This window comes from Perognathus longimembris, chromosome 1 (assembly GCF_023159225.1).
Source record: "Perognathus longimembris pacificus isolate PPM17 chromosome 1, ASM2315922v1, whole genome shotgun sequence".
NCBI classification, from domain to species: Eukaryota; Metazoa; Chordata; class Mammalia; order Rodentia; family Heteromyidae; genus Perognathus; species Perognathus longimembris.
In genome coordinates this window covers 91,596,647-91,613,336 of record NC_063161.1, presented here as the reverse complement: position 1 = coordinate 91,613,336, position 16,690 = coordinate 91,596,647, and the positions used below count along the sequence as shown (strand labels likewise).

Below are 16,690 nucleotides of genomic sequence, written 5' to 3'. Positions count from 1 at the left end.
ATTTTGTAGGTGACACTTTTGTTCATTGGCTGGCACTCTAGCACCTGAGCCATGCCTCCAACCCATGCAGGTCTTTATGATGGAATGAAAGGCTATTTATCAAGTCCAGATAATCTTGGTTGTGTTGCACTTCATCTGATTGCTTTTAGGGCTTTGAGCTTAGTGTCTTGATGATGCTACTAGCTTCTGCTCTAGGATTTTCACACCATTGAACTTTGTATGTTTGGACAAGAATTTTATATACTTAGTGTACCAAAACATACAACAGAAAGTTTTTTGCAGTAAATGTGGGTCAGAAATCTTAAAAAAAATTTAAATTTGTGGGTTCATAAAGCCAGAGAAAATCCCACTGAACATTCTTTAGGAAGAAAATTTCTCTTGGACCTCCAAAAATAATGAGTTTTTTTTCTTGTTCTTTTATTTTTACAAAAATAAGTAGTACTTGTTTCTATTTTCACTAGAAAAGTTTGGTTCTTCTTTCAGTGGTCAAGTAAATTGAAGGGAAATGTTATTTATGATCTTCACAATAATTCAGAGATATTATCATTCTTGTTTTTCCATTTATAGAAAGGAGACCTTTGCATTGCACTGTACTTGTTCTTCTCCTATGGCATTGTGGTAAAAATAATTGCAATATTTTCTTAAAATTATCTACCACCCTGTTCCAGGTATAGTCATAGCCAGCAAGATGAACATAAGATAAAAACGGACTCCAATTCTGGGGCTTGAAATAAAGGCTTTGAGCTCTTGCTTATTAGCATTTTCACTCACAGGTGGTCCTCTCTCACTTGAGCCACACCTCTCCTTCTAGCTTTCTTTTTTTCCATTTTAAAAAATTAATCCATATGTAGATACATATAAATACAGACACAGATACAGATACACATATAGATACAGCTGATGTTGGTTATGTGGGTTCAATTCAGGGCCCCGGACACTGTCCCTGAACTCGTTTGCTCAAGGCTAGTGCTCTACCACTTTGAGACACAGCTCCATTTCCTACTTGTAGCTTTTTGCTGGTTAACTGGAGATAGTCTTTCAGATTTGTCTACTGGGCTGACTTTGAACCTCGATCCTCATTTCTCAGCCTCCTGAGTAGCTAGAGTTATAAGCATGAGTCATCAATGCCTGGCCCATTCTTATTTACTTTATAAAGAGCTAAGTCCTTTGGGGTAAGGATCTGTGCCCAAGTTGCCTTTAATACCTATCTCCACCAACACACTCCACACCGAGCTTGGAAGCCTACTCATAATATTCAAAGCACTGGGAAGTAACTGGGTAAATAGAAGAAAGCATGGACAAGCTTCTGAAAATGTAGCTAATCTGTAAGTGAGTCATGGCATAGCGATTACATCCCAAAAGATTCTTGAATACCTCATTACCTAAGACTTAGAATAGGAAAATGAGGCTCCACTGGGAAGCAATCCTAGCCTATCTTGCCAATACCAACAGCTACCAACCACCTACAGAGCCTGGCCCATGCTGATTCCTTGTCTTCTCAGCAGTGCTTGGCAGCTTATTACGGACAGACTCAGCAACTCTGGCTTGCACTCAAGCACTATGTCACATGCACAAATCTATCCATGTGTCTTGAATCCCTTCCTGCTTCTTTTTTGCTGCTGGAGTTAGGAATCCAAGATGCTAATAGGACCCTTCCAGGGACCCCATTTCACATTTTGTCCCTGTACCCTCAGAACTGGGCTTTAGTGTTTGTCTTCTGGCACTCATGTACACACACATCCTTGCGTGCAATAAACCAACCCCTGTACCATGCTGTTACTCTCTGGTTTGCCCTAGTTTAACTCTGGTGATTTCTATGGGGTGAGAGTCAGTGTGTTTTATTTTAGTTTTCCCTGCATGCTTTTATTGAAACTGCTTCACTAAAAAATTTTTCTAGGACCAGGCGCCAGTGGCTCATGCCTATAATCCTTTGCTACTTGGGAGGCTGAGATCTGAGGATCGTGGTTTGAAGCCAGCCAGGGAAGGAAAATCTGGGAGATTCTTATCTCCAATTAATTACCAAAAAAAGAAAAGAAAAGAAAAAAAGCCAGAAGTGGAGTTGTGGCTCAAAGGGGTAGAGAGCTAACCTTGAGCAAAAAAGCTTAGGGCCTTGAGTTCCAGGTTCAGGGCTTGCACACACACATACACTTCTATACAAGCACACATACACTTCTATACAACATTTTAATAATTCTGGTTGTAAAAGTAAAATATACACCATACAAAAATAGTCAGTGGATCTTTTGTGCTGGTACTGGGGCTTGAACTCAGGTCCTCTCACTCTTGCTTAGCTTTTCCATTCAAGGATAGTGCTCCACCATTTGAGCCACAGCTCTACTTCTGTCTTTTTGGTGGTTAATTGGAGATAAAAGTGTTGTGGAATTTCCTGGCTGGGCTGGATTTAATCTACAATCATCAGATCTCAGCTTCGTGAAGTTTATAAATGTGAACCACTAGTGCCTGGCTTAGTCAATTGATCTTTGACAAATGATCCAAGGTAGAACAACGGAACCAAGAAAGTCTTTTCAACAAATGGTACTCATTTCTGTATGTCTCAGAAACCTGCACCTCTTAAAAAGTAGTCCCCAACGCTGAATACTGATGGCTCATGCCTGTAATAGTTGCTCAGGAGGCTGAGATTTGAGGAGGTGGTTCAAAGCCAGCTCAGGAAAATCCAGTAAGACTCTCACCTCCAATTAACCAGCAAAAAGCTGGAAGTGGAGCCGTGTCTCAAGTAGTAAAAGCACTGGCCTTTAGCAAAAAAAAACTAAAGGACAGGGCCCAGGTCCTGAGTTTAAACCTCAGCACACACACACACACACACACACACACACACACACACACAGCCCCCAAGAATTTCATTTTGCTGGTAACTTTTAGGTTATCACTCCCACAATGATGAAATATAGTCTTATTTATTTATTTATTATTTTTTAATTAGGGTCTTGCTAAGTAGACCAGGATGACCTTGAATTCCGGACCTTCTTGGCCTCAGCCTCTTGCATGCTGTGAATAGAAGCATGTGTCACCACACTGGACTGGAAGTTTAGTTTGACTTTCTTTTGTTATTGTTTTGCTTCAGTAAGTATCACACAGCTATATCTTCTCATGTGTGCCTATATTGAGGTAGGGTGGCTTTTTAGCAATGGAATGCTAGATCGGAGTTTACTTGTTTTTCTTTCTTTCTTATGCTATACTGGGGTTCAAACTTGTAGAACTTCATGCTTGTTAAGCAGATGTTCTGTCACTTGAACCACACCCCCAGACCTTTTTGCTGTATTTTTCAAATAGGATCTTATGGGCAGCCTGACTTGGACTGAGATCCTGCCACATATACTTCTGTGTTTCAGAAGGAAGATATACACCACTATACCCAGCTTTTTGTTAGGTAAGGTGGAGTCATGCAAACTTTTTGCCAGGGCTGGCCTTGAATTTTTTTTTTTCTATCATGGAATTTGAACTGTCCCTGAGCTCTTTTGCTCAAGGCTAGTGATCTACCACTTTGAGCCACAGCTCCATTTCTGGTTTTCTGGTGGTTGACTGGAGATAAAAGTCTCATGGATTTTCCTACCTGGGCTGGCTTTGAACCATGATCCTCAGATCTCAGTCTCCTTAGGATCTAGGATTACAGGCATGAGCCTCCAAAGCTGGGCTGGCCTTGGATTTTAATCCTCCTGATCGCTGCCTCCTGAATATCTAGAATTACCAATGTGAGTCACTCCACCTAGCCTACTGTTACTTCTTTAAGCAGTATTGCTATAAAAGTTTGAGGCTGGCTTGTTTTTAATGTTTTTATTTTTAGTGAAGTGTTATTCCTAATGTTTCCAAATGTGGGAATTGGAAAGTTGTTCTTTCTCCTTCTTTCCCTCTGACTCATACAAATTGGGGAAAGGGGGGAGCTGAGTTATTCAAGAGTAAAGGATAGGGCTGGGGATATAGCCTAGTGGCAAGAGTGCCTGCCTCGGATACACGAGGCCCTAGGTTCGATTCCCCAGCACCACATATACAGAAAACGGCCAGAAGCGGCGCTGTGGCTCAAGTGGCAGAGTGCTAGCCTTGAGCGGGAAGAAGCCAGGGACAGTGCTCGGGCCCTGAGTCCAAGGCCCAGGACTGGCCAAAAAAAAAAAAAAAAAAGAGTAAAGGATAGTACCACAGATGTGGCTGAGTGGTAGAGTGCTTGCCTAGTATAGTCAATGCTCTGGTTCAATCCCTAGCACCCACCATTAAAAACAAAAACAAACACACAAAGAACTAGGTTATATTGACTTCTTTTTTAAGGTTTTCACTTCTATCAAGAATATAAGCTAATAAGAAATAAAGATAGCTTTACTCACTCCCTTAGTGAATGTTATCCTGCTGATCTTAATAATTATTCTGCTATAACTACAAATTATCATCTTGCCAGCCTTTATTTTCTGACTATTTGCAAATATTCAGCTGTCATTTAACTCTCTATTCCCAAATGAATTATTTTTCAGTATCATATCCTCTTTACAAGGAAATGGCTTGTTTCTTTTTTTTCAATGATATGCTTTCTCCCGGCAACTGCAGATCACAATTAAACCCACTTACATAAGAAGTCAACTTGAACTTTGCTTTTGATCTTTCTGAGATGAATTAGCACACAAGCTCGCCAATGTTCTGTGTATCAGAGACCACAATGGAGAATCCATTCTTTTTTTTTTTTTTTTTTTTGCCAGTCCTAGGCGGTGAACTCAGGGCCTGAGCACTGTCCCTGGCTTCTTTTTTGCTCAAGGCTAGCACTCCGCCACTTGAGCCACAGCGCCACTTCTGGCCATTTTCTGTATATGTGGTGCTGAGGAATAGAACCCAGGGCCTCATGTATACAAGGCAAGCACTCTTGCCACGAGGCCATATTCCCAACCCCAGAATCCATTCTTGATGCTTATTATGGACTAACTAGAGATGTGATCACTATGAAAATACATTTATGAGGGGGTTGGCTTTCTATATTATAATAGTACCCAGACAATGTGAGTACCATAGACGATTTGGTTGAAGATATATTATGCATAAAGACTTCAAAATTCTTTTGGTGACAAACAGCAAGCAGGAAATTAATTTGAGAGAAAAATCTCAACATACAAAAATATCAAGCAAGTTAGGTATTGGTGGCTCACACTTGAAATCCTACCTACTCAGGAGGCTGGCATCTGGGGATCTTGGTTCAAAGCCAGCCCTGGCAGAAAAGTCCATAAGACTCTTATCTCCAATTAACCAGCAAAAAGCCAGAAGTAGAGCTGGGGTTCAAGTGGTAGAATGCTAGCCTTGAGCAAATAAAGCCCTCAAGGACAGTATCCAGGCCCTGAGTTCAAGCCCCAGGATTCACACACACACACACACACACACACACACACACACACTCACACAATATTCTTCCAGACATTAAGAACCTTGAATAAAACATAGTAAGCTTAACACTTGATTAGGTTACATGGTGCAGAATTAAATGAAACAAGACTGTAGGCTGTGGGAATACAAAATACTACAAATAAGGACATTAAATGAAGAGATGTCCTAATTATCTGGAAGTAATGTTGGAGTGCTTTATCAACTCAGAAGACTTCCATTAATGATCAATTCTAGAAACAGTAGTATCTATGGAATCAGTAAGTATCTCTTATATTATTCAGAGCAAATTAGTATTTCCTATAATATTTTTATTGGAAATATGCAGGTGAGAACTCTTTATCATTTTTCCTTTTCCCTTGTATAAGCAAAGCCTTTGCTGAAATCTGATTTATGGTTAAAAAAAAAAGAAAAATGTATTACTTTATGCTTGGCTTGAACAGCAGAAAGAGGTCATCACTTTTTCCCTAGCTTTTGGATATTTTTAAATTCCTAGAATGGATACCATCAAGCATTCAAAACAAAACAAAACTGATTTAATATGAAAGTGCTTCTCTATTGCCCTACTTTTCTGATAGCTTTCATACATTGTAAATATCAAAGGAAATCAAGCTTCAGTTATACCCATATTTTAAATTGCATTTCCCAACCATTTTGGACACAACTAACAGAGATAATTGCTTGGAAGTGAAGTTCAATTTAACATCTTTGGAACTCGAGATGAATGGTTTTTTTCCCCATGACCTTGGCCACTGAATAAAACATGCAAATGACAAGATCTCTCTTGCTTTGCTTCCGTCTGTACAGTGGAGGTGCTCACAGTGTCAAAGAAGCAGGATCACAGGGAATGGAAATGGTAAATGTGAGAACGAGCTAACACATTTAGTGTATGGATTCAACCCAAACCTAGCAAAAGGCCCTGGTTTTTCCATTGTCACTATATTTATAGAGAAGCAATACAGGTCAGGAGTCATGACATTTCCTAGTTTGTGTGTCAGGTCTGCCATTTACTGCCCATGTAACCTTAGGCAAATCACATGACCTCCCTATGCCCCATATAAAATGGGGAAATTTTATAAAAGGGACATGAGAATAAAATAGTTTTACTTCTCTGTACAACACCTTGATTGATAGTAATAAAATTGTATTTAAAAAACAGGTCTACCTCTAAAACACTTAGGACGAATCATATGCACTTATTTCATGTCTCAGAGCGTTATATTCTGTCCTTGTCTATCTCTGTTTCTTTACAAACAGAGCTCCACAGAAATACCTTTGTGTTTTCATGTTTTTTGCTTCACTGCTTGTTTATTTAGAATAGTGTCTCTGAATACACTTTTCAGTGGAAAATCAAGGTGAAGCTTAGAATCAAACTTACATTGAAATCTAGTCCCTGGAGATTAAGACCTAGAAAGAGGAGGTGTGGCCATTAAACTGTCTCTTTCCACATAACTGTGTCAACACAATGAAAAGTCGTGTCAGCAAGTGGCAGCTTTAATTACCAGCTTGCTCAGCTACCACCACTTTTGCTTGACAGTTTTACTATTTATAAAAATAAAAGGTTCACATGTGGTGACAAAGCAATCCACAGCAACAGGGAAGAGATGGGGTGGAAGGGGAGCAGCAGCTGGGCCAGGCCACAGCTGTCTTCTGGGAAATGTTAAGTCCATGGGAGTGCTGAGGGCAGCCAGAATGGATAGAGGAGCAGGGTGGGGCTGGGATGGATGGGCAGCCAGGGAAGCAGAGGCAAGTAGAAACTCAAAACCTTTTTTTCTTTTCATCTTTATTATAAAGTATAGAATCAGATATCCAGATAATTGGACTTGATCTTCTTTATCTTTGGGCTCAAAATTGAACCAAAGGCAGATAGGAAACATGAGGGTGGGGATGGGAGGGGGTTGGTGTTAAATCTGTACTGAATATGCATAGAAGTTTTAACCTTTCTATCATTATTCCCTGAACAATATGGCTGTTTACACAACATTTACCCCATACTAGATACTATAGTTAATCTAAAGATGAGTTAAAGTACATGCAGTGCTAGCATAAGGCCTGGCCTACAGTATGACAAAAGACAAAAGAGCAACAGTTAGAAATGAGCAACCTCTGTTCATACTATGAGATAGAGAGATGATTGTCTACACTGCCTGTCCTCGACACCTAGGACAGAGATACAAACAGAAAGAAGCCAGTGACACAAAAATAAGACACTTATTTGTTAAGTTGGCTAGCCTCAAGCTCAGTGACTTACCATGACCAGTGTAGTCAAAAGAATCTGCTTCGTCAGGGGTGTCAAGTTCATCAACATTGATGTCGATTTCATCTGGACTGTCCAGGTTATCATCAGAGAGAATAGAACCTTCACTTTGGTCCAGAGAGAGATTGATATTTGGCGCTGTGAGTTTGATTCTCCGAGGATGTGTGCCATTGAGATCCAGAGAATTAGGTGGTTCTATGTGAAAACAATAGCCACGTTATTAGACTACATACATGGCTTCCAGCTGAGGTGTGGACCCCACTGAAAATCTCTACTACAAAGTAGGAGCTGTAGTACAAAAAAAAAAATCAAGTAAGTCACAATTAAACACTTCAAATTTCTTTTGAGCATGCACTGGGGTTAAACACTCCTGGTATAAGGGTGTTTTTGGTGTATAGGAAGGGCTGTTGTTTTGCATACTAGGGATCGAACCCAGGACCTTGCACATGTTAGCCAAGCCCTCTACCACTAAGCTACATCTTTCACCCCAATCTGGTTTTGTTTAAAAGGATATTGAGTCAGGTGCTGATGGCTCACACCTGTAATCCTAGTTTCCTAATCAGGAAGCTGAGAACTGAGGATCGTGGTTCAAAGTCAGCCCAGGTAGGAAAGTCTGTGAGACTCTTGCTTCCAATTAACCATCAGAAAACTGGAAGTGGTGGTGTGGCTCAAAGTGGTATAGCACTAACCTGGAGCAAGAAAGCTCAAGGACAGAGCCCAGGCCCCAAGGTCAAGCCCTATGGACCACCATCAACAACAACAAAAAAGGATATTAAGCATTCTTTATATTACATTTTAAATTTTAAATATTCTAATTATTATGCATAAATTCAGTACACTCAGACATTACTCAGAGTTTAGTATCATGATATATGGTAGCAATTCCCCTAGACTAAAACACAGGCAGATAAAGCTAAAGTCCAAGAGCTCAAGCAACCCAAAGTAGGGAACATAAATATTCAAGTCGTCTCTGAAATGAACTAAACTGAGCCTGACACCTTTTTCCTCACATTTTTTCCCCCTCTTCACTTTTATCACTGTGATCACACATCGAGTGCAGAGAAAATGGTCCTCTTGGTGAAAAATGAAAATGTTTGCATGCAGAATAGCACAGAGGAAATGAGCAAATGCTTCTCTCACCGGGCCTCATGTCTGCAGAGCTGGGACTCAGCGCTCCCTCCTCAAAGGAGAGGTCCATTCCTACATCATCTGACAGGGGTCTGGAGAAAAGAGAAGAAAAAGAGTACATGGAAAATTGTATGGACTCAATTTTCACTGAGACGAAACCCTGAAGATTCTATAACATTTCTAGTGCAATTGAGATGGCCCAAATACAGATAGTGAGTCCATTTTAAATGACCTCACATTAAGATAGTTTCTGTAGTAACCACAAATGAAAACCAAGAACACCAGTTTTACCTGTGTACTCCACTTCCCCTACCGGCACATGTAAGTAAATGCATTTCAAGTAAAACTGGAGAAGACAGAAATGCAAGCACTTAACAAGCAGTAGAATTTGGAAGTATAGTTAGTATGTCTTTTAATATATATATACAAACATATATACACATGTGTGATATAATATATATGTGTGTATATTATGTATGAACATGTATGTTTGTATATGTCTTATATGTGATATAAAAATCTTTTCTATGTATGTATGCATATATGTACATATCTATGTATATGAATACATATGAACACACATGTGTATACATGTATGTATACAAATGTGTACATATACATTATAATGCATATGCACATATCTCCCCCTATGTAAATCTAGTACATCAGCTGCCATGGGAGAGGACAGCATATACTGCTAAGCCTACTTTTTAAGTTTCTAAATTAGGGACCTACCACCTTTTCCTTCAGCTCTTTAAAGATTAGAGAACAAACATGAAATGCCTTCTCCTTGCTTCCTGAGGAGCCTTGAGCTAATGCTGTTGTTTTCCTATTCTCTGGAGGTTTAAATGCTCACCATGGGCATGTATTGGTAAAGATGGCTCTGGTGACAATTTGCCATCTCTTGTCTCTACTCAGTGATGGCCTCAGGTTCATTTGCATGAGGTTACTTGGTAAGACACATGCAGAGAATAGGACAAGGTGGAGAAAATCCCGACCAAATCATATGTTCTTCTAGTAAACTGATCACTGTAGACCATGAGTTTCTCCTGATTTTTTTTTTTTTTTTGTCATTCTAGGGTTCAGGGCCTCCCACTTGCTCAGTTTGCTTCTTTGACTGACAGTCTACCACTAGAGCCATACCTCCATCCCAGCTGGTTAATTGAAGATGAAGTCTTGTGGACTTTTCTGCCTAAGCTGGCTTTGAACCATGATCCTTCTGGATCTCAGTCTCCTGAGTAGCTTAGAACCACAGACATGAGTCCCCCAATACCCAGCTATCTTCACTTATTTTTATTCCATGCCTCTTCAGTAAATCCTTAATGATCGTGGCTGGTGTTTTTCTTCTTGTTAGCTCTTATGTAATTTCAACCATCTAGGGTGATTCCTCATGATGTAGGCACTAACCTAAATTTGAACATGCTAACTTTATATTGTGAAGTTCTACATTTAGTTCTTCTCTTTCTCTGTCTCGTGAATCTTTTCTCAGTGTATGTCTGGTTCTGCCAGTTTTAGTTTGACCAACTTCTCAAAGATGCAAGTCAAATACTTTTGATATAAAAAAGCTACTGTGGTAATATAATAAACTATGTGTCTAGTGATAACTGCACTTGCTTTGTTTATTCATCAAATTATGTATTGAGTGTCTAAGTGCTGAGAATACAGAGGAACAAAGCAGACCTTCCTTCCTTTTCCTCATAGTGGAACTGAAATGATGAAGTTGAAATGTGAAAGTCAGAACTGCTTCCATGAAGAGAAGTGTCTGTGTCTTATCTGCCTACTCTACAGGACCCTTCAAGACCAGAGGACCCGGGAGTATTATGGTTTGGATCTTTAATGTCCCTAAAGGCTCCATATGCTCAAGACATGATCACCAGCCTATGAAGCTACTGGGAGGTGGTGGGGAATAGTGGGAAGAAGTGAATTAATTAACTACATGACCTTGAAAGGGGTATCAAAACAGTAGCACCCCCTTCCCCCTTCTTTGCCCCCCAAGTTGCTGAGTGAACAGGTGCCATGATATTTTGCCTCACCACAGGGACATGACCTGAAACCTGAAACTATAAACCAGAATTCTTTCCTCCTTGTAAGCTGATGATTGCAGGTATTTTGTCATAGCAACAGAGGCCTAACAGAGGGATTTCTTTTCTCTCTACAGTGTAGATGGCTTTACCACTGTGTGGTCTTACAACGAAACCTGTACCTTAGCAGTGATCCAGTGAAAAGTCTGAGAGTGTGCCTCAGGGGTAGAATATTTGCCTAAAGCCCCAATTCCAACCACAGTGCACACAAACATACACATGAGTAAGTAAGGAATCAGCATGGAAGTAAGGCAATAATACATTAGCAGGAACAAACAGCCTTTGCCATATAGGACTATGCTGTGTTTACTAGGCGAGGGGACTCAACTGCTCAGCAGTAGAGATGGTGAAGTAAGCAAAGAAAAAGCTGGGGCTAAACCCAGTCCTGAAAGACCTGGAACTCAGAGATGTGACAGTTTCTCATGTTACAGCAGTTTGTCAGGTGTTTGTTGTTTTGTTGGTGTTTTTTTGTGTGTTTTTTTTTACATTACCCTACTCTACCTAATGTGACTGAGAGCAGCTGAATTTCAAACCTTTAGTTCTGATACATACAATGAGCTATATGGCAAGTTATTTCATCTTTTTTCCTGCCTCAGTTTCCTCATCAATTAAAAGAAAGTAAGACATTCCTGAACTTAAGCACTGAAAGAAAATGATCATCTAATATTGTAGCTGTTTGCTTCCTCCATTGGATGTGAAGCATCCTGAGGGCAGGAATCATCCCTGTCTGATTCAGTATCCAGCACTCAGTACAAGCAAGTTCCTAATAACATATGTAGAACTGAAGGACTGCACTTGAAAGAATTTAGATGCACTATGTGTCATTCCTCTAGTCTTCTGCCTAAAAGTCAATCTTAATGAAACAAAGACATCAGATTCCTACTGCCTTGACAGAATACATAAAAGTCCATGACTTATCCTCAAAGTAAACAGGACAGTGATTTATATGAACAGATAAAATCAGCATCAACTTCATAGGTTTAAAAAAAATTTCTGAGTTAGAGGCCACATTGTGGAATAACCACAGGAATCCTAGATATGAGATCAGGGCTCTGAGTTACAATCAATCCCCCTATTAATACTGCTTAAATCTAAGGTTGGCCAACTGTTTTTTGTGATTTTTCAAGTGGAAATAATAAACACCCAATAGTGAAGTGATTATGGAGAAGAAATCTGATACATAGCAAAAGCCATTGCCTGAGTTTCAGTATCCTCAGTCTTCCCTCACACAAATTACCATGGTCACCATGAGTTAGGCATTTGCCCAGATAAGACATCATTTCACAGCTGCACAAATCTGAACATGCCTGGACATCCCCCCCATCCCCTCCATCTGAGGCACTGATGATCGAAAATGGAGCCATTGCTGCTCAGTATTCCTTTCAGCACAAAACAGACACCCTGTGAAGAAGGTGCTGGAAAGCTAGTGGTGGCAGTCCCTGGGGGAAGAAAAGGGCTAAAGGCTATGACTCTCTCACAAACATGTGGATATCAGCAAAGAATATGGAGGCTGGTAGGAAACGCTAAGGATGAAGCAAATCTTAGCCAGAATAGCCTAGAAACAAATCTGAGAGAAATCCCAGTCATACTTTTTGAAACTACTTCAAAAACATGCATACATTATGCTCATAAATATTTGTAGAAATGAAGTGGCCAGATAAAACAAGGTAGCTGGCAGTGTGGTGAGACAATAGTTTCATGAGCATGCTGGAAAGTCCTGAGGCTAGGTTGTTTGTCTTTTCTACCTCACCTGTAACACATATTTATTTTGGAGCTTTCTATCTACAGAATGGAGCAAAACAGAGCCAAGTGTAGGGGATGTAGACACAAGCCTGACTCTACTATGGCTGTACTAGTGACATGTCTCCATCTAGAGGACATGCCAGAATGGTTTTATGACTTCTTTGCTGGATAGTGTTGTAATAAGTGAATGGATGAGGTGACACATCATGTTGCCTTAGTGGCTAGGAATATACCACTTGCATGTGCTCCCAGTCCCCATGAGGAACAGAGGCTCCAACTAAAGCTCACTGGCTATGTGAGTAAGAAATGAATTTTTGTCCTGTATGTTTATGAGACATACTATTATCTGCCAGAGGTGAGAAATGTCCAGCCATATGAGGTCTGAGCAGTCACTTGGTTCTTGATGGAACAGACACATATGTTTCTCATTGGCTTCTAGTGGCCATCTGCCTGTATGGATAATTTCATGTGCCCAAGGTGTTATAAGTGTCCAAATGGCCCTTGACAGAATAAAGTTTGTCCACCCCTGGTATGCTGTTAGCTTTAATTATTTGCTTCACAGCGAATATCTTACTCACATTATGGTCAAGAGTTTATATCCCAATTTTGATAATCCCTTGCCTAACATTCTCAATTGAGTGCTATGTTGATGTCTTTCAGTCTAGGTTGCTAAAGAGGATCAAAGCTCAGAAAGGCATTGAATGCTTTCAAATAGTCAATGAATGAAACCTTTATGGTTTCGGTGAGAGTTGTCGATTGCTTGTTCAGTTTACTTATTATTTTTCCTTGAAATTGGCATTTGATTTATTTATTTAAATTTCTTTTTCTGAACTTCAAAAGGCTGTACAGAAGGGTTACAATTTAACGTGTCCATCTGAGTGTCCAGTGCTTCTTGATCAGAGCAACCCTTCCCATCATTCTCCCTTATCCCTCTGTTCCCTCTCCCTTGTTTCATTTGTCACTTGATTTCAGTAAAATTACTTTGAAGGAGAGGATGATATACTACTGTCCATAGACACTTAAATCGCATACCTAAAATAAATGGTCACATAAATTTAATAAAAATAACTATTAGCTTTGAGAGAGAAAGAGAGAGTAAGAGAGAACACCCTGGGATCTCTATAGCTTTCTCTCTGCCAAGAGTGAAGAGAGAGGAAGGCGTCTACATTGTGGCTGGCAAATGCAATGCCCTGAACAGTTGTCTCCATGTCCATAGCTTCAGTGCTTGTGGCTTTGGTTAGCAGCAGCCAACTACAATCTGAAAATACTCAATTGATCATTCCAGAAATAAGTAATGTGTGAGTTTTAAAGAACTGTAGTTATTGATGCTGATCAATCAAAAAACCCATGGGAAATGGAGTATCCAAAGGTAACAAACACATTTCCAGGCTCTCATACACAGAAGCTAGATCTAAAACATACCAAGATGTGATAAATCACACAGCGAGACCAAAGGAGGGTACTACTGGGGGAGGAGGACAAAAGTACAATGCCTATGTGCCTGTGCTCATATAAAATATTATCCAATAAGCTCCAAGAAAATGGAAACAAGATTTTTTTTTCTTTTCTTTTTGTTCATGTATCTGTCTTTGGGGGAGGAAGATGATAATAGGGGCACAGAAATGGAGGGACAAAAGGTGAACAAATGCAGCAGTGGTACTCGCTAGATACTTCATGGAAAATGAACTATACAACTTGTAGGCAGGGATGGGGGGAAAATGGCAAAAGAGCATGGGAAGGGATGACATTGTCCAAAAAGAAAACAGACTCTATCTGACTTAAGGTAACTGCAGCCCCACTGTACATCACCTTTAATAACAATTTAAAAATTAAAAATAAATAAAACATATAAGAAGAAATCCAGGGAAATTCCCAGGTATCACAAATGGTATTGTTAAGAAGATATTGAGAAGGTAGCATATAGGATTTCCAGACTGGACACAGGCCTTAGTGTCTCACAGCAGATGTGACCTCTAGGGTCTGGACATAAGCCATAAAACATGAACTGCTAAACAAGGCCCTGGTCCTTAAGAAACTATTCCCCTTGAAGGAAAGAAACATCAAAATGGTGAGACAAAGGATAAAAGGCAAACCAATCCAATAGCCATACTCACAAGATGATATGTTGGAAATTAACTGTACAACTCAGGGTGGGGGGAATTGGGAAGGAGGAAAGATTGGAGAAAAATGAAGGAGATAACAAGTTTGACAAGAAATGTACTCACTACCTTTACATATGTAACTGAACCCCTCTGTATATCACTTTGACAATAAATTACATTTTACAAAAAGATTAATTTGAAAGAAAATGTAGTGACTAAAGAATAATTTTTTTTAAATCAGTGGTGTATTAAACCACAATATTGAGATATGGGGTTGTCATAGCAGGTAATATCATTTAGACCTTAAGTAGCCATGCTTCTTCAAAAAAGAGACTTGGAGGCTTATGCTTATGGTCCCAGCTTTTCTGGAGGTGGAAGAGATAGGAACTTAGTAAGGTTGAGTGCCAGTGACTCATGTTTGTAATCCTAGCTACTCAGGAGGGTGAAATCTGAGGATTATGGTTTGACGCCAGCCTGGGCATGAAAGTTCATGAGACTTTTATCTCCAAAAACTGATTAAAAAGGCTGGAAATGGAGCTATAGCTCAAGTGATAGAGCTCTAGCCTTGAGCAAAAAGGCTCATGGACAGCACCCAGGCCCTGAGTTCAAGCCCCAGGACTGGTGTGCATACACACACAGACACACATGTACACACACACGCAAATTAATAAGTGTGTCACACCCATAAACCTAGCTTCTCAAGAGGCTGAGATCTGAGAATCACAGTTAGAAGTCTGACCAGGCAGATAAACCTGAGAGAGACTCTTGTCTCGAATTAACCAGTAGAAAAATGTGGAGACATGACAAGTGATAAAGCAATAGCTATTAGCAAAAAAGTTGAGCAAGAACTTGAAACTCTGAGTTCAAGCCCCAGTACCAACACATAAATTTTAAAATTAATTTTTAGAAAATAAACTGAATTTGCTAACAGTGCCACTCAACTAATTAATTAAGTCAGAAAAGAAACAGTGCTGTTAGGTGTCTTGATACTATTTATACTAACTCAGATGTGGCCCCTTAAGAGTCATGAATGCTATCCAGTGAAGATCATCCATGTAAATGGAAGACTCCAGTGTGAGACTGGATCCCACATAAGATGGTATAGAATTCTTAATAAAGAAGGCCAACAAAAGCATGACCACTGGCCTGACCACACAAAGCATGACCTATAAACACAAAACTTTTCTAAGTAGTCCAAGGTTCACTTGTTGTCCCCAGAAGAGTACAAATCAAGGCCTGTTTCTGTTTTACACTTGTGCACATCTGAATGTGGAGAAATTTGATTGCTGTAGGATTTTCTTTGCCTGAGGCCATGTTCTTTTTAATCCGAGGTGAACAGCCAAGCAGGTAGTGGCACAGACATTTCTAGATATTTATGTTTCCTGACAGGTACTACCACAGTAGCAGCCAGCCCCTTTTTAGGAGGTATAATCATTCTTCCAAAATTGACTCCTGAAGAACAGAGTTCAGAAGATGTAGGATAAGCAGGTCAAGACAGGCAGTTAGTTATTTAGATATATTTTGTCAACATGACTAAATAAATAGAAAGTTCCTTTGTGTCAGAATTACTCAAATTCTCCTGGCTTCCTCCTATGTTAAGTATGATAAGCAGGTCTGATAAAGTTACTTTGTCTAAAAATATGGATTAAAAAAAAAAAGACTTCCCCTTTCTTTGTTAAGTACATAAATTAGCTTAGAGGTTGGAAGATTGCCAGTTTGGATTCTGGTCTGATAAAGTAGCTGTGACCTATAAGGGAACAAACAGTACAGGGCCTGGAAGTTCTCGGAGTACTTATCACATTGCTCAAGGCAGGAGGCCAGCCAGACTTGAAAGGATTCCCACTGAGCTCCCAAAGCTGATACCAAGGACCAGAGGTCACACAACAGGAAACAGAGGTCCCACAACAGGAAGCAGGGGTCAAGCTCTTGAAATCCTGCTCTGGGCCACAGTTTGCTACCAACCCCACCCCCAGAGCTGATCAGCATTGTGGCCAGAAAGAGTCCTAGCA

General features: G+C 39.9%; 1 protein-coding gene across 1 annotated transcript in view; it reads right to left on the bottom strand.

Annotated features, from left to right (window-relative positions):
- The window catches only part of Prune2 (prune homolog 2 with BCH domain), a 193,601-nt gene that overhangs the window by 34,499 nt on the left and 142,412 nt on the right, over positions 1–16,690 (bottom strand). Inside the window, exons 10-11 of the mRNA XM_048347319.1 lie at positions 8,768–8,847; positions 7,622–7,822 (exon numbers count right to left, since the gene is read on the bottom strand). Of these exons, the coding sequence (XP_048203276.1) occupies positions 7,622–7,822; positions 8,768–8,847 (281 nt within the window). The remainder of the gene's footprint in view (positions 1–7,621; positions 7,823–8,767; positions 8,848–16,690) is intronic.